At 51.4% G+C, this 26,667-nt stretch overlaps 10 protein-coding genes across 10 annotated transcripts; 4 read left to right on the top strand and 6 right to left on the bottom strand.

The window, feature by feature from the left end:
* Positions 1-91: 91 nt before the first annotated feature.
* On the bottom strand, positions 92-2,177 carry P170DRAFT_431662 (MFS general substrate transporter). The gene is made up of 5 exons (XM_024848090.1): positions 1,749-2,177; positions 1,443-1,678; positions 1,310-1,382; positions 627-1,260; positions 92-579 (listed from the first exon to the last, which is right to left on the bottom strand). The coding sequence occupies exons 1-5, from the start codon at positions 1,858-1,860 to the stop codon at positions 216-218; spliced, it is 1,419 nt and encodes a 472-aa protein (XP_024709197.1). The 5' UTR covers positions 1,861-2,177; the 3' UTR covers positions 92-215.
* A 303-nt stretch (positions 2,178-2,480) lies between these two features.
* On the top strand, positions 2,481-3,321 carry P170DRAFT_5940 (uncharacterized protein). Its single transcript, XM_024855291.1, has one exon. It carries the CDS (start codon positions 2,661-2,663, stop codon positions 3,114-3,116), a length of 456 nt encoding a protein of 151 aa, XP_024709196.1. The 5' UTR covers positions 2,481-2,660; the 3' UTR covers positions 3,117-3,321.
* On the bottom strand, positions 2,840-4,042 carry P170DRAFT_460205 (putative quinol monooxygenase). The gene is made up of 3 exons (XM_024851922.1): positions 3,531-4,042; positions 3,373-3,400; positions 2,840-3,283 (listed from the first exon to the last, which is right to left on the bottom strand). Exons 1-3 carry the CDS (start codon positions 3,710-3,712, stop codon positions 3,140-3,142), a joined length of 354 nt encoding a protein of 117 aa, XP_024709195.1. The 5' UTR covers positions 3,713-4,042; the 3' UTR covers positions 2,840-3,139.
* P170DRAFT_5928 (uncharacterized protein) lies at positions 3,747-4,253 on the bottom strand. Its single transcript, XM_024855290.1, has one exon. It carries the CDS (start codon positions 4,153-4,155, stop codon positions 3,898-3,900), a length of 258 nt encoding a protein of 85 aa, XP_024709194.1. The 5' UTR covers positions 4,156-4,253; the 3' UTR covers positions 3,747-3,897.
* A 1,833-nt stretch (positions 4,254-6,086) lies between these two features.
* P170DRAFT_431659 (4-hydroxybenzoate octaprenyltransferase) lies at positions 6,087-7,596 on the top strand. The gene has a single exon (XM_024848089.1). The coding sequence runs from the start codon at positions 6,273-6,275 to the stop codon at positions 7,311-7,313; it is 1,041 nt and encodes a 346-aa protein (XP_024709193.1). The 5' UTR covers positions 6,087-6,272; the 3' UTR covers positions 7,314-7,596.
* A 2,889-nt stretch (positions 7,597-10,485) lies between these two features.
* Positions 10,486-11,676, bottom strand: P170DRAFT_431658 (cupin domain-containing protein). Its single transcript, XM_024848088.1, has 2 exons — positions 10,957-11,676; positions 10,486-10,827 (listed from the first exon to the last, which is right to left on the bottom strand). Exons 1-2 carry the CDS (start codon positions 11,458-11,460, stop codon positions 10,606-10,608), a joined length of 726 nt encoding a protein of 241 aa, XP_024709192.1. The 5' UTR covers positions 11,461-11,676; the 3' UTR covers positions 10,486-10,605.
* A 1,984-nt stretch (positions 11,677-13,660) lies between these two features.
* P170DRAFT_344090 (S-adenosyl-L-methionine-dependent methyltransferase) lies at positions 13,661-15,092 on the bottom strand (the record flags this gene model as incomplete). Its single annotated transcript, XM_024843442.1, has 5 exons — positions 13,661-13,998; positions 14,046-14,491; positions 14,558-14,681; positions 14,736-14,862; positions 14,898-15,092. 5 exons carry the CDS (start codon positions 15,090-15,092, stop codon positions 13,661-13,663), a joined length of 1,230 nt encoding a protein of 409 aa, XP_024709191.1.
* A 1,778-nt stretch (positions 15,093-16,870) lies between these two features.
* On the top strand, positions 16,871-18,343 carry P170DRAFT_346594 (uncharacterized protein; the record flags this gene model as incomplete). Its single annotated transcript, XM_024843573.1, has 1 exon — positions 16,871-18,343. The coding sequence occupies one exon, from the start codon at positions 16,871-16,873 to the stop codon at positions 18,341-18,343; it is 1,473 nt and encodes a 490-aa protein (XP_024709190.1).
* An 810-nt stretch (positions 18,344-19,153) lies between these two features.
* On the bottom strand, positions 19,154-22,993 carry P170DRAFT_460202 (F-box domain protein). The gene is made up of 5 exons (XM_024851921.1): positions 21,371-22,993; positions 20,806-21,261; positions 20,626-20,751; positions 20,020-20,577; positions 19,154-19,556 (listed from the first exon to the last, which is right to left on the bottom strand). Exons 1-5 carry the CDS (start codon positions 22,880-22,882, stop codon positions 19,290-19,292), a joined length of 2,919 nt encoding a protein of 972 aa, XP_024709189.1. The 5' UTR covers positions 22,883-22,993; the 3' UTR covers positions 19,154-19,289.
* Positions 22,994-24,377: 1,384 nt separating this feature from the next.
* P170DRAFT_420683 (uncharacterized protein) lies at positions 24,378-25,336 on the top strand (the record flags this gene model as incomplete). The annotated part of the gene is made up of 2 exons (XM_024847313.1): positions 24,378-24,518; positions 24,575-25,336. 2 exons carry the CDS (start codon positions 24,378-24,380, stop codon positions 25,334-25,336), a joined length of 903 nt encoding a protein of 300 aa, XP_024709188.1.
* Positions 25,337-26,667: the final 1,331 nt, after the last annotated feature.

The following is a 26,667-nucleotide window of genomic DNA, read 5'->3' as shown; positions in this document are numbered from 1 at the left end:
GTCCCTTTTAGCTTCATTTCCCCTGCGTCTTCCGTGGTAGAGAAACAACTGTACTGGTGAACCATCTGCCTGTCAAGTCATTGTGATTGTCCCACATTAAGCTCCGTCGTCCAGCGAGGGCGGATGAAACACTATGAACAATACTACCTCGGCCAGGCTCCACTGCCTTCGAAAAATTTCAGTCTTCAAATAGTTTACAATGGCTGCGACCGTCATCAAGCTCGCAACCCAGCTTCCTGGGCCTGGGCATGAGATACATTGCCAGGAAGATCATCATTGGAACCGTCTTCCACGTCCTTCGCAGCAGGACCACTCGTCTCGCCGACCGCCTCGCCGGGCTCCTTCACGGTGTAGGAAGCGTATGTGGTGAACGGCACGCTGACCCAGAAGACAATAAATGCAACGATCAAATTGGCCATGAGCGAGGCGCTCTTGCTGGCACCGATGCCAAACGCAATCGCGAATCCCAGACTCTCCGCCGACCGCAGAATACCGGTGGTATACGCCAGGACGTCGACGTGGACGTCGTATGTTCCTAGAATCCAGTACGTCCACACGACAGACGCTTGACTCGCGACGCTGCTTTTATTAGCAGGAATCCGAATGCCCAAGAGCAGAGGACTTACCCAAACAAGCAATAGGCTGTAATGGCCTTGCCATACCCCGGATCATGGATGTCCAGCGACGGCGTGGGATGCTGGCTCTGCAGCTGCTTCTGCATGATGAAGTTCAACACCCACTGCGGAATGAACACCGCCAGCATGATCAACCACCCACTCATGGCGAGCACCTTCCGCGACTTCACGATCTTCTGCCGATCCAAAAACCATCCCCACAAGAGTGTCGCCACGGTGCCCACAACCGTCTGGATGAATCCGGCCAACGTGCGTCCCCGGACCGAGAAGTACTCGGTCAGATAGTTCCCCTGGTAGGTCTGGCTCCAGCGCACGGTGATGAAGATCGGCAGCAGCATGAGCATGTAGCGCTGCCTCATGGCTTTCCAGAGACCCTTGAACCCGTCCTTTATCGAGACGTGCTCCTCGCTGGAGCTGAAGGTCGGTTTGCTGCCGTCTTTGCGGATCAGCTTATGCGCCGGCGCGACTGTCAGAGCGAGCGGGAGACCGGCACAGCTGAGGCCGATGAGTACGAGGTAGGTTTTCGGGCTGACGCTGCCCTTGTCGGCGTTGTGGATGTTCAGGCCGAGTTGGATCGCGTTGCCGATCAGCGAGCCGAGTTTGTTCAGGGCCATCCAGATTCCAACTACTTTTGTCAGTCGCCTGTTATATGTCGACCTATCCGAGACACTCACTGTATGTCCCTCTGTTTTCGATCTCGGGATACCCAACGGCAATGGCTGCTTCAGAGACCCATAGTGCAGCGGCCTAGAACACCCATCAGCAACCCTCCTCCATCCATATCAACAGTATCCATGGACAACATACCGAGAAACCGCAAATGACCGACCCGAACAGCAAGAACCACTGCGTCCCAAACACACTATTACAATATAGCGCAGCGAAATACGGCACGTAGAACGTGCCCGCAACCAGCACCCATTTCAAACTAAACCGGTTCCCAGCGACGGCGAAGAGCGGACAAGTCACGATCATAATCACATAGGTGATGACGTTCGACGCGTTGACGAAATACGGCGACGCAAGACCCCCCGCGCCCAGACCTGCAGGATCAATTAGCTTCCATCCACCCCCTTCTAGAGCCTCCGCTCCCTCAACCCCAGATGAACTCACTATTCAACGCATCCCAGATCCCCGGCTGCGTGAAACTGATCAACCCCAGCACCACGGCCTGGTACAAGGTCCCGCGATACCAGCGGTGCAGCGTCTCGAATATCCCGCCCATGCTGGATACACGTGCGAAGTATGAGTCTATTCTGCAAGTGACGGGGAGAAGAAGCTTTTTTTTTTGTGGCTTCGCAGCGGCATGAGCCTTATTTAGTTGACGTCCCCTGACCAGTTGCACGCGACCCACCGCGATGTCGTGATCGAGAGCTGCAGCGATAATGCGGCAGCGACCTGGTTTCTGTGTGTCATGGAAATCCGGTCCCACTGGGTTTCTTGGTGAGTGTTGATTTTTACTGGAGGCTGCCACGCGCCCTATGTCACTATTAGGGCGTGCGACCGGTCACTTGGGCGTGTTTTTCATAATTTATGGAAGGGAATTGATCGTGTGCGTGGTCTAGCACGCCCGTTAGATTTAGATCCTTGATCATGCTTAAAACAAGACTGCCAGTTCGATTTTGTCGGTCGAGTCAAATTCTATCTCATCCGGCGATTATTGGGTCTAAGCGGTGCCAATGGATCCACTCCTCGGCAATCCGGCGCTCTGCCGGCGCAGTGATTCGGTGTTTGTGTAGGCTTGGGATGCTCGTGAGTCATTCGAACAGGGCTAGGTAGGGTTTCTAGAACGATAGATAAGATATACGCCATCTATACGATGGTTCCTGATCATCGCATCGTCATGCGCTACTTCGTCAAGCACGTTTGCGTTGCGCCTTGTCGCTTTCAAAACAATCATAATTACTCTGGATTAATCTGGTACACTTTGTCTTCTGGGAGCTTATAGTTCTCTGCGGTCGAATTAGATTCAAGGTCTCAGTCGAGGGATGGTTGTCGCTTTTTGGCTTCGAGTCAAGCTGTCACATGGCTTTGCCAAAATACTTCTCCTTGAGTCCATTCGTATACTTATTTAAACAACGACAAACTATTACCTATCGATTCCATATCACAATTCCTGCAAAGTTCCTGTCAACCCCATTTAACTACTCCATGCTACTACATAGTATGCTCCACATCGCTAACCCCCCCGAAGATATATCTTGGCTTTCCATCGCCCAGCCTCGAAGCCGCTCCACTGTCACTACAACCACCGACAAGCGACAACATTACTACATCGCTAGTATAAAGGATCAGAGGATCGCATCCTGCAGTAAAACACTATATTTCAACCGTACTAGCCAGCTAGATACCACCCATGCCCAGCAACATCCATCCATCGCTTCCCTTGTCTCAACCAACAGTCCACACCCACACCCACAGCCCAAGGCCAGAACCCAGAGCAGAGACCAGGCCAGAGCGCTAGATCGCATCCGATGTTGAATCTCCACCACCGGAAAAAGCACTCAATCCAGCAATCGCCCATTCGCCCGCTTCACCATCGTCAACGGCTCCCCCAGGCGGTGCAGCAGCTTGATCTCGCGCGGCTTGACGAACATGGGCTCCGTGATGGCGAAGTACTCGCGGTAGTACTCCTTCGTGACTTGGTTCTGTGCGAGATGAATTAATCAACCCACCCCTTCTGCGTAACTCAATTCGGGAGAAAAAGATAGACCAGGCCAGGGAGTTTGTCAAGTACCTTCAGCAACCACTCTTTGGTCTCGGACCTAGATCTCGCCATCGCCGTTAGCCATGAAATGAAACGAGCGACTAGGGATTCGCGACCGACAGGATACCCAAACAGCTAACAGGCAAACAGACTAAAGGCCTAAGACAAAAGAAGCAAAAGAAACCTACCAATTCTCCACCCACGACAACGTCCCCAGACTCTGCGGGTCCTGGTACAGCTCGAAAAAAGTACATTCCGGCTCGGCGATGGTCTTCTCGTAGACGGGCTTGAAGGCCTCCAGGAACCGGTCCACGTTGGACGGGTCGATGTGGACGGTCACCTGGAGGGAGATGCTGTTCGGGGAGGCCATTTGGTCGGTCGGTTGGCTACCTAATTAGCAGCGGAGATGGGGAACGATCCGATTGGAGTCAGGATCGAGGCGAGACGAGAAGAGACGAGGACAGTCAGGGCAAGATAAGACAAGATAAGACACGAAGGATGGACGATCGAGTAAGCGGGGTACAGATGAATGAAACCCCTCGGTCAGAGTCATGTTTAAGTAGCACAGACTACCCTGTCAGGGCAGCTCAGCCCCTCAGGCCCATGACCAATGGCGCCATAAGGCTGTGCGACTGTACCGCTGGAAGCTAAAATCTGACGGCTGCGGGATCGTCCAGTGCTTGGGCTGGTTGAGTGAGCTAGGTCCCGGAATGGCCACTGATGCATGATCGAGATAACCAACACCAACGCCAACAGCGATGCAACGCGATACAACATACAGCGTGGCGTACATCCTGCGGGCGGAGATTGCATGTAATCTCCGACTTGCTCTAGCGCGGATGAGGAACGGTATGGTGTCTTTATCAAGTCTTAGCCATGTATGTTCATACCGAGTACTACGCTGTAAATTGTATGGGAGGATGGAGGACTAGGTCGTGGGCTACAATCCTGGCGCGATTCCTGGCACTGATTAGAGCATTGTTGCTAAGCGGCTAGACAGCCCCCTGTTGGCTACTTCCTCCAGGGTAACTAACAAGGGTTAGAGTCTACGCAGTAGGATGGCAACTAGATTACTAGATTACCCGGTATATCAGTCAGACTGCCAGTAGCCCAGTCCAGGCAGGAGGATACATTTTCCGCGCCCCGTCAGCAGGATTAACCTCCCTGTCATCAGTATTTGCCTGTCAGACTAGACCCCGACCCGGTCTAGTCAGCGACGTATTCATGCAGGTTAATACTGTCAGTCTCGGCCGGTGTATTTTTCGTTCGCGGCCGGGACAGAATTGCAATTTGGATTACAAGGGCTGTGGCCTGGATGTGTCACAGCACACGCAGGATACATGCATGCAGAAAGCTGCGCATCAGCCAGGGTGGCGCGACGTTTGGTTGGGATGATGGCGCGATGGAGGGCTTGGCAGTAGCAAATACGGAGATACGGAATTATGTTAGAGAAGGATGATGGCTGCGTTTCATGACCGGAGGATTCAGGACGTGACTTATCATAGCCGGAATATAGTCCTGCGGGCCGGAAACAGGCTATTGACGCCATGTGACTCGACTCGAGGAGAGTTACGGTGGCAGAAACATCCAACAGACTGGGTAGAACGCACCGACTCCGACTCAGCGAGGATGTGTTGGATGCGACCGTGCGAAACTTACTCCCGGTCAAGGAATGAAACCACAGACCGCTGCGATTGACACATCGAGAGCCCCGAGCCCTTCTTCCCCGAAGACAGTAGGAAGATCAGCGTCAATACTCCGAGATTGCCACTGCCACATGCCACATTCCCCTCCTGGGCGGGGTCGATCGCAGCGCTTCACCGCGGCTATCGGAGGCTGCAGGGCGAGCAGACGGTCTCCAGCGTCTGTCGTGGACCAAGTGCAATCATCCGACGATCAGACACCCATGTCACCCCGCAGAGGGTTGGGCTGCATAAACGGAGGCGGGCTCAACCACGGACCGGTCGGCCGATGCACGGTGATTTCATGGGATCGGCATGACAACTGGCAGAGGGGATACTCTCGGCGTACGGAGTAGGAGTAGTGCTACGTCGAAACTAGAGACAGAAGAAAAGAAAAACCTGCGACAAGCGAGCGGGGGATATCCGGGTTTCACGGATGTCGTGCCTGTCCAGTTCAGGAGGTCTCCTCCGGCGAGTCCATGCGCAAGGGATGACAGGATGCAATCGAACATGCGGTCGCCACGTGGCCATGACCTGGATTGGTCTGCATGTATACTCATAGTCATAGTCATACCCATATCATCCTCATATCATCCTCATATCATCCTCATACCATCCTCAGGGATCGCAGGCGAACCGAAAGCTTCGGGACCTTCCAGACAGGGCGAAAGTACCGGCGAGGCCCACTTGGGGCGAGTCGAGAGCCGAGGGAGAATCAATAATAATTCCAGGAAACGGTCGAGAGTTTGTCTGGAAATTGAATTTTTAGGTTTTGCCGGTCCTTCGCATTAGTCAATTAAATTAATTAAACGGAGTCGGATTTAAAAATAAAACCATCACGAATTAATCTCTCCGTCTGGGTATCCTTGCATTCTGGCTCCACCTTTTTTTTTTTTTTTTTTTTTTTTTTTTTCTCGTCAGTTCCTGACTCCGACGCTCGTTCATCAGTCCAGACTATTTTTTTCTTTTTTCGTTTGTTGATTGGCTCCGAAGCAGCCGATGCAATCATCGCCATGCTTCTTGGGCTTAAATTAGAGTCCAGGCAAACCGCTGCCAATTCCATCCGAGTCCCTCATTTTTTTACTTTAACCTTCCTCTCCTTCAATTGCCCCTCGATCTGGGTTCCTTTTTTCTCTATATAGTATATACTCTCTCACCACCGCCCCTATTCCAGCTAGTCCAGCTATTCCAGCACGCATGTCGTCGGCCTCCCTCTCCTCGCCGATCGTGCTGCAGCGCTTCCACAAAATGCCCCCCGTGCAGGTCATTGCGACCGAGGACGAGAAGGAAACGCCCCTGCCGGCCTCGACCAGTGACCAGTATGGCGGCAACCAGAAATCCGGCATGCTGTCCATGTGCCCGCCGGCGCTGGTGCCGTACGTGCAGCTGGCGCGTCTCTTCCCTCCCGCCGGGCTCTTCCTGATCTATTTCCCCCACGCCTTCGGTATCCTGCACGCCGCCGTGCGCACCGAGGCCTCGCTGTCCGCCGTGCTGCAGGCCAGCGCCGTGCTGTTCGCCGGCAGCTTCTTCTTCTCCAACGCCGCCCACATCTGGAACGACCTCATCGACGCCGGCCTCGACGCCCAGGTCGAGCGCACCAGCCGCCGCCCCATCCCCCGCGGCGCCATCTCGCCCACCGCCGCCTTCCTCTTCGCCGCCTCGCAGGGCATCGCCGCCGCCTGGTTCCTCGCCTACCTGCCCCAGGGCTTCCCCGTCGCCTTCTGCTACGCCCTGCCCAACATCCTCGCCACCATGTACTACCCGCTCAGCAAGCGCCACACCCACTTCCCCCAGCTCGTCCTGGGCTTCTGCCTCGCCTGGGGCACCGTCATCGGCGAGCTGGCCATGGGCGCCCCGCCCTTCGTCTACTCCGCCTCCCAGGGCTTCTCCATCGACTACTCCGTGCTCTGCCTCTTCCTGGCCGGCGTCGCCTGGACCATCATCTACGACACCGTCTACGCCCACCAGGACCTGCAGGCCGACCTGCAGGTCGGCATCAAGAGCCTGGCCGTGCTCTTCCAGGCCCGCACCAAGGCCCTGCTGTGGCCGCTGCTGGCCACCATGGCCGCCCTGCTCATCGAGTGCGGCCTGCTCAGCGCCATGAGCCCCCTCTACTACCTCGTCACCGTCGTCGGCGCCACCCTCTCCCTGGCCACCATGATCGCGCGCGTCGACCTCGCCAGCAGCCCCAGCTGCTGGTGGTGGTTCAGCAAGGGCTTCTGGTGGGCCGGCGGCGCCATCTGCGTCGGCCTGCTGCTCGAATACGTGGTGTTGAGTATATCCGAGTAGCCTAGGCGCGGCGAGCGGGCAAACTTCCGTTCCCCGTTCCTCGTTTCGTTTTTATTTTATTTTTTTTCCCTGTCCCCTTCTTTTCCTGTATTTAGTTTAGTCGCTTGGCCAGGTTGGTTAGCTTTTTAGTCTGCCGTTAGTGGGATCGGTGGGTTGCGCTGCGTCCGTCGTCCTCCGGCCGAATTCCTATTTTACGCATACTTGTATGTATTAATTTCTGCATCACCACTTCACTATTCACTAGCGCATGGAGCTGGAAATTAGATCCCTGTTCTCATTATTCGGACGGCCGCTCTCCGTTTTGCAATTTGAAATGTACCAGAGACATTGCATGTGGGGATGTGGGGCTGGCCTTGTCCGTCCGTCCGTCCGTCTCGTCTCGTGTATGCTGGGCGTACCTTTACGCAGTACTCCATCCATATGCTATGCACTGAGTCCCGACTATCCATGTACATCGTACATAAATCTCAAGACCGCATAAACCATACCTCAAAACCAATCTCGAGATCCCAAACACAAACCTCCCCCCCCCCTCCCCGGGCCTCCAAGTTGATTACCACCAGATCCCGGCGCAGATCTCGCCCCCAACGCGCTGAACCTAAACCGCCAATTAAGCCTCGTCGACATGGATTCCCCCTGTCAGCCCCGTCGACTAGGGCGGCTAAGTGCGGCAGTCAGATCGCAGCTTCGACGACATGCGTTGGGCTCGGTCTTTGGCTGGTCAAGTGCTAGGGAGGAGGCAGGGAGTCCGGATAAGGGATGGATGGATATAAACGGATTGTTGAGGTGAGTTTTTGTTTCCCTGGTTTGCAGCCCGTTTCCTCGTGTTTCCGGCATCGTGGTTGGCCCCACCCCTGACGTGAACTCTATCGTGCTTCTCCACATGGAGGGAGGTGGCTAGTGGTTTGTTGGTGGTTGCGAGGGGAGGAAGGGTTGGAATTGGGTGTATGTTCTTGGAGGGAGAGTATGGGATATTATCCTGGGCGTGGACAGTTTTATATACTATGCGATTGAAGTCGAAATGGGGATTCAGGGCAAGCTGTCATCAGGGACTGGCCCCACCATTCTCGATCGCTCCCACATCGGATGGGCTGATGCTATGTAGGTACGGGATTACTGGTATATACCCAGTGCCAACGCCATTTTCAGTTCAAGATATTATCTCTTATGACTTCAGATATCAGGATGGAGAATTATTGGAATTAGCTACTCATTCGGCGCTAAGGGTCAAGTACCCCCTCCAATCATACTACCTCCCGTACTGTCCTTACCACCCTGATCCCAAGTAGCATTGTCATACGGAGTAGGTATCTACTGCATGTACTCGTCCGCCTCTCAGACTTTAGTTAAAGCGATTGGGTATTTGTGGAATGCGTCCAGCCTGTAGAGAAGGGTTTACTCAGGAGTCACCTAGTCTGCCTCGGCTCTCAGACGACCAATCCCTGCCTGTTGATGTTGTGCAGCACATGGCATACACCTGCACAACTGACTGCTGCTGCAAGGCTGACAGGGCGTAAGCACATGGCGACATGACCGGAGGTTCATTATTAAGAATCGTGTTCAATGTCTGCATCTCCTGGTACTTACCCCTATTTCTCCATCGCATCAATTCCGCCCAAAACAGCATCGTCACGAGACAGAACAGATTGACCTATTCTCACCGTCCCATTTTCTATTCCTCCAGCCAGTCGACAGGGCTATATATCACTCTAAGCTATCCGTCATCTTCAACTCCCATTCTGCAGCACCGTATCTGCAGACAGCCAAATGACATGCAGCAGCCCCACATTTCATTTCCCGTCACCGCCGTACGCCATGGGGCTGCAACAATGTAATTTTCACCCTCCCGCTTATGTCATACTCACCGCCCGCTGACTCGATCATCGTCCTGATTGATCAACACGCGATACGCCCATGAGAGAAATGATTATCAGCACCGCTCCATCAAGCTTACCGCCATGCTGGCAAGCCCAGGACCAGGAATAGGACCCGGAGTCGGACGCGCAAATCGCACCGATCTGCATCTACTTTTCCGACCGATCTTTACCCTTTCTTACTAACGGCTGCTCTTGACCCTGGACTTACCACGGAGTAGGCATGGTATGGTATGATGGCACAGCTATGTAATGGCCGTGTCTTCATGGACTGGGCTGGACTGCATTTCTCCACCATCTCGCGACAAAATCGAGTATGATTTCGCTCTGCTTGCTGACTTAACTGCTGGTTTAACTGCGACCTGCTTACGGCCCGTGGCGCCGAACTCTCCAGCCCGCCACCGTAGACTGAACCTCGGTCCGCTCTCTCTCCCCTCCCCTCCCCTCGCCTGCATCCGATTATTCAGATGGTCCGTTGCTCGTCTCGAAGCTTCACCCCATGTGGAGGCGACGATCGACAGCGTGGAATCCCGTCGGCTGTTCTGACTGAACGGTGAGTGGTGAACGCGCAGAGGACGTCGCCTGTGGGTTTTGTTCGGCCCCGCTGACGATCACCTTGGCGGGACGAGACGAGATGTCCACTTCGTGCTGTGCTGTGCCTTGGTCCTTGTTGACTTGCCGGGTTTGGTGGTGGAGGGAGTTGAAGAGTGTAGGAGGGGGTGGAGGTTGGAGATGAGGGGTTAGGTTAGAGGGTTAGGGTATGGTATGTATGGTGCTCGATGAGGTTGTTGGGTATGTCAGGCTGGGGGGATGATGAAGGTATGTCATGTCATGTTTCCCTGTTTACATTTCGCCCGTTATGCGCTGCGGTAGACTCTCGTCCACGGAGTAGGTATGTCCCACCTCGCTTCCGATCAGCAATCAAACTTTGATATCTATAGTACGGAGTAGGATACGGATACTCTGTACTAACGGTACAATCTAACCTCCGGAGTAGGACTCAACCTCACCCTCATGTCGACCTGCTCATCTATCTGATTCGCCAGCCCCGTCACGTCTTAATCATGTAGATCTTATCGCCATTCGTGATCCGGGCCTTCCGCTATTGCTCCTCTGTGGATCCATGCGCACGGCGTCCGCGGGCGTCGACGTGGCTGAGTGGCGGTCAGTTCGTAAACCGGACTGCATCGGACGGAGGACGGAGTACTGGGCCACAGTGAGTACGTACGGTAGATTGCAGCCCACAATTGACTCGATCGGGCGGTGCAGAAACCCGTGTGGAGGGTGATTCAGACGCAGTGAGACAAGTGATTGATCGATTCTATCAGTCGGGTATAATAACACTATAACGGTAAGATCGCGAATACGAATACATCGCCAATATACATCACACAGCACATATACAGACAGACCCAGACTCAGACCGTCTTCGCGCGATCCGCAAACCGCCGCTGGAATATCGACTGCTCCATCTTCCGACACGCCAGATCCCAATCAAACGTCCACTTCCTGTGATACGGCTGATAGCCCAGGAGCCCACCGATCCAGCGCCCAACCACAACGCCCAGCGTCATGGACAACGTCCGACCGAAAGGCACCCACCACGGGAAAGACATGTAGGAGCCGCCGGCGTCGAACATCTATATCAGCCAGCAGAGTATTATTAGCCAGCCCCTATCTTGAGCGAAATTGCGATCCGATAGATTCGCCCGCACCCCACCCGCCCCAATCGGGGCATCACGACGACAAAAGACGCAACAGAAACATACCGAGAGCACCTGGATCAAATCGATACCTTTCCCCGCCACCACCGTCTCATCCTGATACCCGTACCAGTTCTCAAAGAAGATCGTATCGAGCTTGAACAGCTCCGGGGTCTCCTCGCCCGCCAGCAGGAACTTGATGTCGCCGTCGTACCCGGCCGGCGGGTACAGGCGGTGGTTGACCCAGGGACGGATCAGAAATTCGCCCTCGCGCGGCGTCAGCGTGTACTCTTGCTCGTCGTCCTCGACGCACAGCGCGCCCTCCACCACCTCGATGTACTCCTCCTGCAGCGGGTGGAAGTGCTTGGGGGGTTTCTGGCCGCGTAGGAAATCGGGCCATTGCGAGGGGTTGAAGGTCACTTCGAAGGCGAAGGCGCGGTGAGGGTGTGGGATGACGCGCGTGGTGACGGCGCCGTTGAATCTGTTGCGAATTGGGTTAGTGGTGTTGGATTGCATTGCGCTCTGGCTAGGCGATGCTGTGTAGTTTTGTTCCCGCATCGGGAATGTCATGGTATCGGGATCCGCGCAGGGTATGTGGACAGGGAATTGCATCCTGGCGCATAGATGCGATGCGATGCGATGCGATGCTCTGCAGCGCACATCTCAAAGTAAGGCAGGCAGGAAGTAGTAACATACGCGAGAACCACGCGGCCGGGCTCCAGACCCAGGGCCTTGGTCGTGATGGCCGTCGTTTCCGTAGCCATTATAGTAGGGTAGGGTATGTAGATCGATCGACTGGGCAGACTGGCACTGGCAGGTCACAAAATCGCACCGGAACGGGAAAGGTAAAGTAGGCAAGGTCGGAGTTTACAGTAGGAAGACAGAAAATGGACCTGTCGATTTAATTCTAATTCTAATTCCCCTTTTTTTCGCCGAGGACCCAGCGACAGTTAAGTTCTCCAGCGGATATTTATTGCCCCACTCGTCTGGCGTTCCCGATGTCAGTCTAAGTCTGGATGCATGAATCAGCAGGAAGGCAATCCACTGGCGTGATTCCTCCGAGTTGCGTTGCGTTGCGTCTAAACGAGCACGTACGGAGTACGGAGAAGTCGACTGACTCTAGCTGCAACTGCAAGTCTGGGCTGAGAACCGCCGTGGCCAAATCATATTTGCCTCGGACTAGCACCAAGCGCGCGCACTAGTCGAGTCCAGTTCATCTCCAATTCTCCATCCGTGCCTCAGGCTGCCAGCTAGAGCCACTGACCGCTTCTCAGGCGCAGGGTCTGCTTGCTTCCTTCTCCGCTTCCTGGTCCGGTTCCGGCCGGCGTGCGTTAGACTCGCTGTTAGTCCGTACGTATGGAGTACGTAGATCGACTGGGCCTGTGTTTTTCTTTTTCTTTTTCTTTTCTTTTTTTTTTTTTTTTTGCCTCGACTCCGTCTCAGTTGCCTCGGACTCGGGGGGAAACACGGAACACGGAGGCGCAGAATCTGTGGCGGGTGTCTTGAATTTTCCCATTTTTTGACCTCGGGGAACAAGGTGGGTTTGAGGTCTCATTGTGGCTGCTGATTGGTTCAGCAGGGGCTTAATTTTATTTTTCGTCTGTTTCGTGGGTCGGTTCGGATAGAATGAATGGGATGGATGGGATGGCCCGCTTTTTCTTGGTCCTTTTTTCTTTTCTTTTTTTTTTTTTCTTTTCCCGGGCCGGTTTACCGTTTGCTGGGTCTGGGTTCGGTCGTTGCGGATTTACGGTTTCCGAGCTCACCTACTCCGTCCGTTGCTTGGAGTTGAAAGGTTCCGACTGGCTTCCGACTTCCGGGTGGATGTGGATGACAGTTGTGCAGAATGAGAATCTGAATGAGAGGCAGCGACGGGCCTGGTCTTTTCGTACTGTTTATGCTTACTACAAGTAGGTACATGTATAGGTACATGCATCATATGAATCCTGTCATGCATATTGCAAATTTACCTGCAGAGTGCGGGCAGGGATGTCGTGTACGGTAAGTTACGCATGGGCGAAAAGATTCGGATCGGAAGCCGTGAGATTTTGGTTCCGACAGGGGAAACCACAAAAGTTGAACTTTGACTTGGCCCGGTGGTGGCGTTAAGGTTTGCGTCGGTCGACTCCGTATACCTCGCCCCGTGGGTGGGGCGTCTCATTGGTCGCTTTCATACGATCCATGGATGCACGAAAGATTATCTGGCTGACCTGGTCGGGTCCGAACTCACGGCCGGAATAATGTATCCGGTGGGGTTGATAGGTGTTTTGCTGGTGGAGGGTTGTTACCTGCCTGATTGGGAGAAATGTATTGGTGTTTGGTTTATGTAGGCGAAGCTTATAAGGTGGGTGGCGATGGAGGATATACTCCCGTGGGTTGGTGTTTGTGGGGTGAGAGATATACATAGAAGTTGATGGGAGTGTTACAACCACATATGGCGGAATGATTACAGAATGCTTTGGAGATAAGAAAGCGCGATGACCATGTCACAAGACTAGGTATTAAAGGACGAGATACAAGTCAAGCTATAATTTGATCTTAACGATGAGCACTGTTAATGCCCAACAAATGTGACAGTTATTCTCCCTCGAACTTCAGCACACATCCTGACATTCAACCGGCGAAGCGCCCGCATAGCTTGTTGTTTCAATAGATAGGCTTTATCGGATTAAAAGAATTTTGATTGATTATTTCTTTGTTTCATGCCCTAACAATCTTTGCGCCGCGTCAGGAACCGGGGTACCTCGGGAACAATTCCTGAGTTATGCACTCTCTATCTGGTGCCATGCCCCGTAAGATCTCTCAATTCTGCCTCGATGATCCCGCTTGTGAGCCCATCTGGAAGCCAGATTTTCGTAATTGACAGCCCCACAGACCCAAGCAGTTCCGTCCACTGTGTCCGCGTTCGCTCGTTCCCCGGACACCAGGTCATGACAATCATATCGAGCAAAGTCTCCATAGGACCGGCGTTCTGGTCAGGAACAACATGGTCTTCAATCAATACCTTCGAGTATCCTCGCTCCATAGCATTGATGGTGTGCTTCAAGATCCTTCGGCAGTTTTCGTCAGACCAGTCGTGCATGATGTGTTTGAAGTAGTATGCGCGAGCGCCTAGTTTGGTCAGCATCCGTAGCTTATATGCGACAAGGAATGCGAACCTTTGATAGGCTGAGGTTTGAAGAAATCATACTTCACTCGTCGAATGCTTTCGTCTAGTGTGTGAATGTCGTCAATCACAGCTGGTAGTTCTTCGAGAACAAGGTCTCCTGGAAGAACAGGAATCCGCTCCTTCAGGCCAGCTAAATCATGTCCTCGGCCTCCCGCAACGTCCACGACCAGAGGCCGATCCGACACCGCACCATCGATCAACCGCTCCTTGACGGGAAACCAGTCCGCCCAGTGCGGTGCATCCGCGCGATGACCTTCCATGAACGTGTTGAAGCGGTCCATGGCTTCCGGGTTCTGCGCTAGCCAGTCCCAGCAGGAGAGGGGTGTGTTGTAGGCATATTGAAGGGGTCCTCGTTTCGGATCTTCTGGGTTTTTGTATCCAGTTTGCTTGAAGAAGTCCGGTGTTTTCTGGATGATTGGGAAAAAATCTACGAACCTGTTGGTGTGGTTAGCCTGAAGTTTCAAAGTCAGGAATGGCATTTCGAGAGGTAATGCACCGTACATGGCATCCATAATGCTCAGACTCATTTTGTCCGTCATCTGCTTGGAAAGCTTGGTCGGTGTGTATTCCCGTGGTCCTCGCTCGCTGGCGAACCCGTTGCAAACGAGGACACGCATGATCCGATCTGCGCTGGAGTAAGCGTTTACGGTCGGAGGCGAAAGGGGATTTACTAACGTACCAACAAGCGCCTCGTCGGCGTTCTGCGAAGCTGCTAACTGATCACAGGTGACAAACGAAGTTGTAGCCGAGAGGGCTGTAAAGATTCCTAGGTCCGCGGCTGTTTTGACGGCCATGGGAATAGCGGGCTTGAAAGTCCAGCAATGTCAGTAATTATAGAAACGCATTGAAAGAGACGTACCGAGAAGAAAATTTTATATACTGCGAATCCAGGCTTTTCCAAAGCCCTGGCCAGCTTGTTAACCTGTTCCAGCGCGCTGAGTCGATCGCTTTCTTTGGCAGTATTCTGGTACTCGTCGATACTGCGCATGACTTTTGGGCAGAGAGCAGAGATGGCTGTGAATTCCTCGGTGCTCATATTGGCGACTTGCTGTGGTATGGATAGAGTTCGGAATACTGTTTCCTGCCACTTTGAGGTAGTTTAGATGAAGATAATAAAGCTGGGGTTTTTGCAGATGAGCATGTCGATATTTATAAGTTTTGCCATTATTCGAAGCACCAGAAGCTTCTTGCAATGCTACTATTCAAAAGCCAAAACGCACTAATGTCGTCAAACCCATTGAGAGACAAAGATGTTCCTCTTCTTGGAAGTGATCGTAGATCTTCGTAGCAACTGGCGTGATGCATTGGGCCCGAAACCTAGAATGAGGGTCGCTCATGCGGAGAGTTTCTATTATGCTCAAACTTGCAGATTAAATGCCAGAGGCTATTTCAAATAGGTTATTTCATGCACTTTGATTCGAGTAGTAAATACGTTGACATCATAGCAATGCTCAACATTTCGGAGCCATAAATGACAAATAGTTAATACACATTAAGCTCGGATAATTCATTTCCATTGTCGATGACTTTACAATGACGAAATTAGCTGCTGTTTTTGCCTCTTTGGGTCGACGAAGCATAAGATCGCCTGTCAGTGTTGGTGTGAGGATTGAGATATTTGGTCATTAAGATTATACAGCGCCTAGCCGCTCCTGAAAACTCGCAGGCTTTCTGCATGGAAAGCTTATTGGTTATACATGAGGTCAAATGTGGCGAGAGGGCAGATTGTCATTGTTGTACCAGGCGGTGGTGCGATCGATATTAATTGTGCAAACTTCGTGGATAGCCAGCTCGAAAAAGCCCGATGCTACCATTTTGAAGAGGCCTGTTCCTTTCGCGACCCCGAGTTGCTCAATGCGTTTTTCATGCATAGTCTCCAAGAGAGAGAGTTTTCTGATCCGCAGCAAGTGCAATTTATTTGCCAAATTCTGAAGCTAAAAGTGTGGACTCGCGAGTCGAAACATCTCCGCAAGGGAAACACCATGCAGATGGGGCGAAGGCTGATGCCGCACGTACAAACGATGATTCTGTCAGTAGAAAGTGCTCGGACGTCGACTTATGATGCTCTTCGAAGGGGTGCTAATTTGTGGCGAGATTGTGCATTTTCCCCGAGCGTCCCTCTGCTTGTGTAGTTTGAATTTGATGGGCAAAGCAAACAGGGCTTCGCCGAGGACAGTGAGCTCTGGCATAATAATGAGTCAAGTGAGACATTACTGAAACCCACGCCTTGCTGCAGTAGGTAATGAGACTAACATTGTGAGTGAAATGGTTAGTGAGTCAAATCTACAACCACACAATGCTTTTATATATGGAGTGAGCACGGTGGAAAATGCTAGCAGTCCATGTTGTCACCAGGATATCACACTCCCAGGGTCATGAGTCGAAACCAAAAAAAAAAAAAAAAAAAAAAAAAAAAAAAAAAAAAAAAAAAAAAAAAAAAAAGTTAAAGAGGAATGAGAAAGAGATCCCTCATCTAGACTCCCCGGGTCATCGCGCCGTGAACTGCAACAACTGACATCTGTCAGGTTTGGCTGATCACTTGGCATCCAAAACAACTAACCATGATTAGAACATCAAATGTCGGAGCTAATCGAAACCGCAAGGCTGCGAGCAGACAGGCCAATGTATGTCTAGCAAGCGAATGGACGAAATGTCCTACTAAGCACTAAATCTGAAAGGCTGCAGCCAGCAACAATATTAATAAATGGGGGCAAATGCGGACAAACAATCCGCCATTCCGCCAGGCACTACCTGTATTTGAGCCTTTCATTTCCATAACGTCCAATCTCAGGTGCTATCTCAATCGCATACAAAATGGCATATTTACCAAATGAGGTTCTGCAGGAGATATTCAGCTATTTCTGTCTGCACTGCTACGGAGATGACGAGTCAACAATTTCGCCCGCACACCTGCGGGACTCTCCCCAGGACCCCGACGCGCGGTCCTGGCATTCCTTGGATTATCATACCTTATCCTGTCTATGTCTAGCTTCCAGGGGCTTCTGCGCGGTTGCTCAGCCGATCTTATACCATGAATTTGCACCTGGACATGGAGACTCTTGGCGCTCCAACTTCTACTCATGGAATGGCAGACTTGCTTCTTTCTTGCTGACACTGTCGAGACGACGAGATATTGCTGCCAAGGTGAAGAAAGTCTACATTCATCCAAGACTACTGAAGTTTGCCGCCGAGGATGACGCACAGGATATGCTGAGTGAAGCTGCACGAGCATTGCAGATCAAAGATCAGCTGGAACTGTCGACTCAAGACATGTTAGCGCTCGTCATTGCGTTGTTACCAAGTCTTCAACATTTGAGTCTTCAAGTCAATGAATCCTTGGAGAACCCCGTTCGCTGGTCAGCACTACATGCGACTGGGAACTCATGCCTGCAACTGAAAACCGTCGATGTTGGCATGCATTCGTCAGGATCGGGGTTCTTCAACGATCGTGAATTTTGTGCGAGTGGTCTGCTGTCAAGTTGTGCGCATCTAGAGACCTTGAATATACACCTGCGTAACAGCGACTGGTTTAAGCCTCTCGATGTATCACTGCCTGGGATTAAGACCACGATTAGCGTCACGGACACGAGACTCAGCGCGAAGGAACTCAACCGACTCCTTCAATCATGTACGGGTCTACGCGGTTTTGCGTACAAGGTCGCGCCCCCAGACATTTCAATCGGCGAATGTTATTATGAAAACTACGGTAATCACTTCGATCCATTAGACGGGATTCAATACCTCTCTCGCCACCACGAAACCCTCGAATCGATCCACTTAGACTTGAACTGGTGGAAACCCGCCTTTGTTGCCGGTGAGCGCAACAGCTGGCCCCGACATCAGCCTGTCATCAACTTTCAGGGCTTCACTGCCCTACGACATTTGTTTCTGAGTGCAGGCGAGATCTACGACTTGTCATATGAAGAACCACCGCCCCTAGTCGACCTTCTCCCGCAGAGCATCGTATCGTTGCACTTTGGGAGGGACATGCGCCCTTGTGACCCTGGTTTATTGCATGGTATAGAAGGCCTCGCGACTGCTGTCTCGGACGGATTGTTCCCGAACTTGAAGAAGGTCAGATGCCCCCCGGAGAGTGGAATGCCCGATCCGATTGTTGCGCGTGCGATGTTCGTCGCTGCCGGAGTGGATTTTGGCTATGATAACTCGGATTTGAGCAAGGCAAACCCCTATCTACCTAGTGATCGGCCGCTACCTTCGACGCCAATGGTTCTTGATGCGGATGGTGTGTGGAGGTTTCCATGGCCGGATGAGGATCCGGATTTGTAGCGGTTTTTGAGGAAGAAGGCAGTCGAAAGCGTTATAGGGGAAACTATATAAACCAGCATCTAGTGGGCAGAGAGCCGGTCACCGAGAAATATATCTGTAGTATGTTTAGCGCTCGAACTACAGTCCGATCAGCATGTCACCGAGAATACGGCTCTCGTTTACCGAGTTTCCAAACCCAGGGATCGCGCACGCAAACCCGTCGGGAATACCAACTGTGAGGATCCTCCCGGAGCCTGTTTGCAGCTCCTAGTGTTTGAAAAATGTCGGTGAATTCCATATTTGTCTTTCTGTTCTTCTTTGATCTTCGTACAGGATGCCGATGGTGTCTGCCGTTTCACTTGGATGCATGAGTCTATAGGCTTAATACGTATGGTAAGAACAGAAGAGCTCTCACCGAGGACCATGACCAATGGGACTATCGTGAACGCTTGTCAATGCACACTAATACGAATTATGAGCCACAAAACCTTATATAGGGGATAAATAAACCTCCGCGTCACCGGGCACTGTGTTACTTGGCCGTGGTTCAGCCACGGTTAGACTCCGTGAGTTTATTTTCTGGTATTCAAATGAATTGCTTTATGATTGGCGAGGAATAGGGAAGCTGGTTTCGTTCCAACTCTAAGAAATCCCGTACTTTTGCTCAGGCCATTGGCATAAGGCATAGTCTTTCAAAGCCGCTATGGGGCCAGGACAGAGAACATCCCCAAGGGTCATGTTTTCTTTCATTGGTTCCGAAGTCTACATGCCCTAATTGTATCTGATTATTTTCGCACCAATAGTCTTGGGAAATTGATGGAATGGAGGTGAATAAAAGCTAGATAATCGAGAAATTCGTAGAAAGAAATAAGAGATCGGCAAACTGAGATGGAAAAACCTCGATGCATCTCCTGATCACCCACAACGCCGCCAACTGTCCAACACAGACGCAGCAATCCAACAGCCATCAAGCCTCAGGCTCGTATAAGCAACCCAGGTACGCGAACTTCTGACATGAGACGTAAATGCCAGCCAGTCGGGTACCAACCGGCGGATAGAAAATGTGTCTGGCCTGCGCGGCATTTGCCATTCTGTCTGCAGACGGCTTGTGTTTGGCCCAGAGACTCAATACACCACGGTCGCAATAGGTTTCCTCGTCGGTTATCTCTGAGACAGCAAATTTAAGGCGTCGAGATTCAATAAACTCCTTATCAGTCCGGGGCTCAACCTCAAACTAGACAGAGTTGGTTAGCAGGAATTTTCGAAGTATGTCTTGAGTGATCAAAGTACCGAGATCTCCTTTATTCCGCTGGCTCTGCGAAGTGACAAGCCGACGATCTGGTCCTGCTGGGATATTTCAACAGTTTGCGTTTCTTCCGAATGGCTGTCACCTAACAAAACTGTTTGACCAGACGTGTAGGTAAATGTGAAGCCATGGATTGCACCTGCACAGATGTGACCGACAATTGTAGACAGCCTATCATACCTCGCGTCATCAAGAATCACCTCAAGAGGGATTCTTTGTATTTGTTTAAACGCGGCCGATAGTTGGGTTGAACGATTAATTTATCCCCGTTGGGATCCGGCGAAAAGACAGCTCGGACGCGATCAAAGCAGGAGTTTAGAACCCAAGATAGGCAAGTCTGGGGTCTATATCAGCAAGAAAACCAGTGATGTATTTTGAGATGGTAACGAACCAGCTCTTGGTACGGAGTAGCCTGGTATTGGGTCTTTAGGCATGTATTCAGGACATTCAGATCAGCAGACGGGCAGAAAGTCAGATTTTGGCCGTGGTCAGTTGAAATCCGAATGGCCGCCACTTGGCCTTGATACATGCCGAAATATTCGCCAGACATAGCGTCTTTAGTGATCCATACCGTCACACATTGGATACTTTCGTCGCTGGCTATATCCACTGTGAACTCATGAGATCCTTCCATCCACTGGCCCAGAATGCTGGCGTTCTGCTGGTGATGGAACTCAAATCTCAAGCCCGAAATTCGATCGGGGGCCCTGGAGCGCCCCGAAAGTCCTATGGACGCTCGAATGCTCTTTACATTCTGGAGGGATGCGTGAGTGGAATATTCCGAAACTCCCTTGGTACGTATAATGGGCTCTGCGAACTCCAAATCATACTTCACGACTCCCTCCCAAGGTTCGAAAGACTCGTAGTTCGCATGTTCAATGGCCGAGCTATGTTTCTCCTTGCCCGGCTGGCTTTGAATCCCGATTTTGGAGAAAGTGCGTTTAGATTCCTGGCACTCTGATCAGCGACCGGCAATTAGGCAAGCTCATGCACAAACCTCAATTGAGCCAACAAGCCCGGTCACGACATCCCCGAGATGAAGCGGTAGATAGTGCACATCCTCGGTTCTGGTCTGTTGGCGAAGACTTGCAAAGTGAGCCGTTCGGCCACGGTTGGTTACCAACTATATAAATCAGTTGGTCTAGCACGAAAATCAAAAACAAAACAATATCCAAACCTGAATGCCAGCAAAAGTAAGCTTGACCGGGTTCTGCAAAATCCCTACTTTGGTGATGCGCTCCCGGCCCGGACCATCCACACAAAAGGAGAGCTCAGCGGCGAAAGGCCCTGCACCGAAAGCTTTCACGGTCCCATCGATATAGTGAAACTCCATCCTAGTAATGGGATGTATATCCGACAGCATGTGCATTACCACTCTTGACAGCGACTCGAGAAGAAGACCATTTGCACCACCGAAGTCAATGTTGACCAACGGCTCGAAAGTACCCTCTCGGCTCCCAGGCACGAGACGGGTGACTTTAACATCCTCGTGTTCGGGGATGTCTGGTGTCCAGAGCCGAGAGTCTATCGAGATGTCATGACGGTCTTTCATACTCAGTAGGTGGTTCATTAAAGGACCAGATCCGACTGTTTCCATCGATGTAGCCATCCCAAGTTTCACAATCTTGATGTCCTGTTTTTAAGTCGTCAGCCAATGAATCCGAAGAAAGAAAAAGAAAAAGAAAACGAAACAGAAAAAGGAAGAGCGAATAAGAAAAACAATGAAAAGAGATAGCCCTCACGTCGAGTCCGGCCAGCAGGAAGCATTCCCTTGCATCAGGTGGTATATTTAACGTGCCATAAGCCACTCCATCTCCCTGGCTCTGCCCAACCCATGTCGATGACCGACCATTCCTATAGATAAACTTCACACCTACAAGACCCAGTGAGCAGAATGCAACCTTAATCGATTTAATAGATGATTTTGAGGGCACGTCAATGGTCCATTGCATAGGAGTGTCGCATATGCCGAGTCGAGATTCATCAACTTGCATGTTTTCCCTACAATCGAAGGAAAGACCTGATAGAACCACTCTAGTCCCCAAGCGAAGGCCCGAAATCGTAATTTGCAGTCCTTCCTGGTGGCCGCACGGAGCGAAATGCACTGCCCTAAGTTCAAGCATGTCACAGCCATTTTCTAAAGGGCCGCGCTCTTTCTTGGGGCTTATCTGGCCAGAGAAAGACTGCATGAGATAAATATCACCGGAAACGTCTGCATGAGCATCTGCTGCTGAGTAGGTGTAACATTCCTGTTCGTCCTTGTCTGGAAGAGGTACGATGTAACCAGCTTTGGCCAGCGGTAGAGGTAAATGGGATTCCACAAGCATCGCGATAGGCTCCAGCAGGCTCCAAATTCTCTTCCTGTTTACCAACGATAGCTCACCAGCCACCAAGAATGACGTGGTACCCCAGTATGCTCGAAACCAGTCTCTGGCGACCATTGAAGAATTCGGACACATAAAGCCCAGCTCCTGGCCAAGGTAAAACCGGCTCTTCCAGTACGACTGCGGTAGCTGGTCTGGTCGCGCCTTCCACGAAAGATCTCGACACACAAGCCTTAGTTTGGCAAGCTGGCTGCAGGGAAGGTACGAGAATATTTCGTACACCAATTCGAGGGAGAGATTCCCGAACGCGGGGGAGGCGGACTGTGGACGACTTTCGCCTGTGATATCAGTTTGATGAGCTATCCGTAAGAGAAGGCTCGGTGGCGTTTTCAACTCTACCATATCAAAGGATGGTATAGCATTTGGATCAGCATAGAGCGGAGAAGTCAGGTCGACGGGTCGAGGAAGTCCCCAGGATTTATGCGTGTTAGCAGCACCGCCATAATCATGCCCGAAGTCTAAACTAGAGAATCCAGGCCAAGGACTATTGAGAAACTGTATGAAGAGACACTGCAGAACGTTGTCTATCTCGTCTTTTACAACGCCGAGTCTCAGAAGAAATAGTCCCCAGCATGCATCGTGAAAGCCAAACCCCCAGGAGTCTCCTAAGTTTTGGGACAGCATTACTGGTTCGAGATTCTCCGTGTTTTGATAAGTCGAGTCCACTTCAACGGGAACATGGAGGACCGACCGACTGCGTAGAATCCCAACGCCGGTGAGTGAAATGTCATCAGAGGCCCCATGCCTCATACGAATTGCACGAGCTTCTGAATACCACGGGCGACGAACTTCCAAGCTTGGCGGTTCTTCAAAATTGTCTGCTAGGATAACAACACCGCAAAAAGAACAGTAGATATTCGGGCGCTCCATGATAAATAGGGGGGGTAGCAAGACGTTGGCTCTGATTGAGTCGCAACTTCGGGAATCGAGATTAGCTGAAGGCTTCAAAGGCTCGAGTATTGGTAGAGAAATATCGTTGCCAATGAATCAAAATCGTCAGGGTTTGGAGGAGCTAGATGTAGATTGCACAAGATCATGAGGCTGGTCGATTGGATGACTCATCAAATCCCGGGAACTCTCCACGTGATCTGCGCAAATCTCGGCGATAGTTGTTCCGTACAGCATAAAGTCTAGTACCAACTACCCACATACGAATGCACATAGTACAAGTAAATATACATATCACAAATTGTTGGTCAATGTGCGGATCACCTCGATCATTTTGACCAGTATAATTGGTTTTCAGAGGGGCCTCCACTACAGCGTTACGCCGAATCAATCTAGCATAGCATACCTCGGCGCTTGTGATAGCATCATTTCTCGTGCGAGTCGACCACAGAAACCGCAGAGTCCGAAAAGCTCCACCTAGACGCAGAAGAAGATAGAGGCTGCCTGAGTTCTAAGATTAGCATTTGGGGCAAGGAGGTCTCTCAAGAGCCCGGTCAATGTGTTCAGCTGGTTCGGTTGGTGAAGAGGACCGTGTAACTAGGCGCCCGGGAGCACACCCCTTGTAATGACAGAATTGTTCAGACTGGTCTAGTGACACGTACTATTCCTGTCGTGTCGTGGATCCCATCGATCCCAGTAGAAGGGGTTTTTGTAGGACTTCGGAGCCTCAGGCATTCTTCGGCTGTCTGCTTCAGGTGGGCGGCCTGGCTGAGTAATCACCGGCGGTGCGGGTAGTCCGTCCGGCGGGAGGGACCACCTGCGCACCCCGTCAAAAGGAGTTTGGCGTCTTCTCTCCTCTGCTCTTTTGCTCTTCTTTGTTGGATGTATCATCTTCCATCTGTCATTCGAGTCTGTCAAATCCACAAGGGATTTCTTGTTGAAAGATCATGACGTAGACCCATAAACAAAATAGTCACAAAAAGCCACCCACACACCCTACCGATGGCGTCCCACAAAAGGAGTCTTGATGCGCGCACCATCCGGTATACCCAGCTGTCCGTACAAAGAATGACAGGAGATTACAATTTAGTCCCTGGGAGGAGGCGCCCACTCCATTCTCTGCATCTTCAATGAATGCCCTAGGAAGCACCGTCGAGCGAGAATGGACGAACCAAAACCAGGACTGTGGACAAGGCGATGGCGCCTCGAACGGTGATTCGATATCACATAACGAGGCCAACAAAGACGAAGCACGCGCTCAAGGGAAGAGAAAGGTTCCGTCTATTCGCTGACAGTTTCTTAGAAATCGAGCCTAATGGTGCGGGCACCAAGAGACGAAGTCTTGGTCGACGCCAAGTCCTTGTCATGGGATGAATCGACCTGGCTCTGGGAGAAAGGGTATAAATAGGGCAGATTTCACCACAAATTCAAGGCACACCATATTCCGCTCCAAATTCACATTCCTGCTGCTCTCAATATGACTGAGCTCAGCTTCCCCGCTTATCCAGGGCCCAAGCTTGAGGCCTACGTGTCGCGGCTTCTAGACGAGGCCGGCGTGCCCAGTTTTCTCTGGGGAGAATCGGTTCTGGCAATTCTCCGTGTCCCAACCGCTGATTTTGTATGAAAGAAAGCCCCCTCCCCACCTTGAATGTAAGTCGGCTAATAGATATTTAGTTTTCCGGATGGGTGGTTCCAGACGATTGCATCGAAAAGGCGTCGCGCGCTCTTGATGAAGCGAAGTTCCCGCCGTGCACATTGGGTGAACGCTGCTCTTTATTCTGGCACCACCGAACTCACCCCATACCCGATCACCACTATCATACGGACTTGGAATACTCGGAAACACCACCGCATATGTCGTGTGGCGTATTCCTCTATAAGAAATCACGGCTTTTCTGGTCTTTCCCTGATCCGCCTATCGGTCGTCCGTCACCCAATGACCCGTATTATGTACTCACATCCGATACTCGCCTGCGTGAAGGTGGTCTAACAACCCGAGGCCGCTCACAACCTGGTGACTATCCGGTCAAAATGCCGATTCCGGCCAGGTATTTGGAAGCAATGATTCTATTAGAACTGCGGGACCTCGTAGGCAAGGTCACATCGGCACACTGGAAAGTGGAGATAAACTATCTAGCTGATTTTGTTCTGCGCAAAGAAAACAATCCGGCCCTGAGCTTTGAGGATATCGCGGAGCCTTTTCGAGAGTTTGTCAGACAAAGATACATCGATGTTATATATGTGCCAGGTGAGTTGCCTGACACAGATTTCGGCGACAAATATCTCCATCAGTTGTATGTCACATTGAAAAGCAATGGCCAACTGCCTCCACTCGAGCCCACTCCTTATGACAACTATATACCTCTGGAGTTGCGTTTGCAAAAGTACGATATCCCATTTGACCCCAAGCTGATAGACCGGAGCCCCGAGGAATAAGCACCGTCGCATTGGCAAAGATCGTCCTGTCGGTTATCACCCAGTCGCGTCGCCTCTAGTGTTTCTTTACAATGATTCGTCGCTGTTCTGGACTTGTGTCTAGGATTTGTAACACCTCCCAATGAATATAACGCATGGGTTGGTGATCACTTCCAAGGGCTTGGCACAATGTCGGTCTCACAAGCCCTCTGCTGTCTTGCTATTCCAGTCTTTGTCCATGTTCCCTCCCATGACGTGTTTTGACTCTTGCTTTCCTATGTTTTGTTTAATTGAGTTTGGGTTGCGCCTTTCGCAAAATCAAGTTACCAATAACTGTTCATAGATTCAATGTTCACAAATGCTCATTCAACAATTCAAAATATACTACTTTTGCTTGCTGCACTCTTCTTACCTTCTCGTAAATTCCCAGTGAATGGATTCACGGCATTCAAACCATTCCTACCGCAGACTCCGGCCCAACATTAACTACTAGCGACGTGACTGCAGAACAGCGGGTGAGACACAAGCCCAATACGCGGGATGTGTTTCATCGACCAGTGCACTAATGAATGGTGCCCGGAAGCTTCTAGAACATCTATGGAATCGTTTGCAGCTGAGCTGGTCATGGCGAGGCGCTGAGCTTAGTCTCGTACTATTGGCTGTGTCGTAGTCCGTATGTTGCTCCACCTGGACCCCGTCCCGTATCTGCGGGCCACTGAAAGATCCAACGGCTTTTACCCACTAGCCTCTGTCCGGCTTGCGATGCTTGAGATAGAAGCAAGGAAACGAACATTCAAGATACCCTCCCTCCATGGCGGCCTTCCGACCAGCCCTGTCAAACCCCGCCTTTTCCTCATGGCCCCAAAAGAAATCATTTCGGGGAGTTTCCTGCCCACGATGCTTCAGGGACTCTATGTCGTATCAACCCAATGGCATTCTCGTCCCGATGGCTTGGGCTTGAGTGGCCTCTGGTGGGGCTGATTGTGATTGGAAGGCACCTCGCCCTGGCGTTCTTCGTTTACTTGCAAAAGTATGAAAGTTGATGCGAGATTCCTCTGGTCGTGTGTCTGTTGGCTGCATAGCCTCCAAAACAGGTGAAACCTGTCGCCAGATCATCCGGTTAGAAAGACCCTGTAAGCCACAAAGTCATATTCATTATCTTCAATTTGATCGCGTGCATGGAGCCCGACAAGCAAATTTCTTGCCCAGATGCAATTGAGTGTCGTCGCGGTGCAGAGCAGCTTGCCAACATGTCTATTTAAACCATGAAGGGACACCAGCCTCCTACCTCCCACCAATTCTCTTTCCACTTCCAATCTTCCTACCATTGTCTTTTCTCGTTCTTCCATTTT

The sequence above is a fragment of the Aspergillus steynii genome (assembly GCF_002849105.1).
Source record: "Aspergillus steynii IBT 23096 chromosome Unknown P170scaffold_1, whole genome shotgun sequence".
Lineage (NCBI taxonomy): Eukaryota > Fungi > Ascomycota > Eurotiomycetes > Eurotiales > Aspergillaceae > Aspergillus > Aspergillus steynii.
The sequence above is the reverse complement of the archived record's forward strand: the minus strand, read 5'-3'. Positions and strand labels throughout refer to the sequence as shown.

Coding starts and splice junctions, on each gene's coding strand:
- P170DRAFT_431662 (XM_024848090.1), bottom strand. CDS start 1,860: ATGGGCGGGATATTCGAGACGCTGCACCGCTGGTATCGCGGGACCTTG. Junction 1,383..1,442: donor CGGTCATTTGCGGTTTCTCG/GTATGTTGTCCA, acceptor TGGGTGTTCTAG/GCCGCTGCACTATGGGTCTC. Junction 580..626: donor ACAGCCTATTGCTTGTTTGG/GTAAGTCCTCTG, acceptor TAATAAAAGCAG/CGTCGCGAGTCAAGCGTCTG.
- P170DRAFT_5940 (XM_024855291.1), top strand. CDS start 2,661: ATGGCTTTGCCAAAATACTTCTCCTTGAGTCCATTCGTATACTTATTT.
- P170DRAFT_460205 (XM_024851922.1), bottom strand. CDS start 3,712: ATGGCCTCCCCGAACAGCATCTCCCTCCAGGTGACCGTCCACATCGAC. Junction 3,401..3,530: donor TTGTCGTGGGTGGAGAATTG/GTAGGTTTCTTT, acceptor GGCGAGATCTAG/GTCCGAGACCAAAGAGTGGT. Junction 3,284..3,372: donor CCAAAGAGTGGTTGCTGAAG/GTACTTGACAAA, acceptor CATCTCGCACAG/AACCAAGTCACGAAGGAGTA.
- P170DRAFT_5928 (XM_024855290.1), bottom strand. CDS start 4,155: ATGCAATCTCCGCCCGCAGGATGTACGCCACGCTGTATGTTGTATCGC.
- P170DRAFT_431659 (XM_024848089.1), top strand. CDS start 6,273: ATGCCCCCCGTGCAGGTCATTGCGACCGAGGACGAGAAGGAAACGCCC.
- P170DRAFT_431658 (XM_024848088.1), bottom strand. CDS start 11,460: ATGACATTCCCGATGCGGGAACAAAACTACACAGCATCGCCTAGCCAG. Junction 10,828..10,956: donor ATTTGATCCAGGTGCTCTCG/GTATGTTTCTGT, acceptor TGGCTGATATAG/ATGTTCGACGCCGGCGGCTC.
- P170DRAFT_460202 (XM_024851921.1), bottom strand. CDS start 22,882: ATGGAGCGCCCGAATATCTACTGTTCTTTTTGCGGTGTTGTTATCCTA. Junction 20,752..20,805: donor TTACTTTTGCTGGCATTCAG/GTTTGGATATTG, acceptor TGATTTATATAG/TTGGTAACCAACCGTGGCCG. Junction 19,557..20,019: donor CTACTCCGTACCAAGAGCTG/GTTCGTTACCAT, acceptor AACTCTGTCTAG/TTTGAGGTTGAGCCCCGGAC.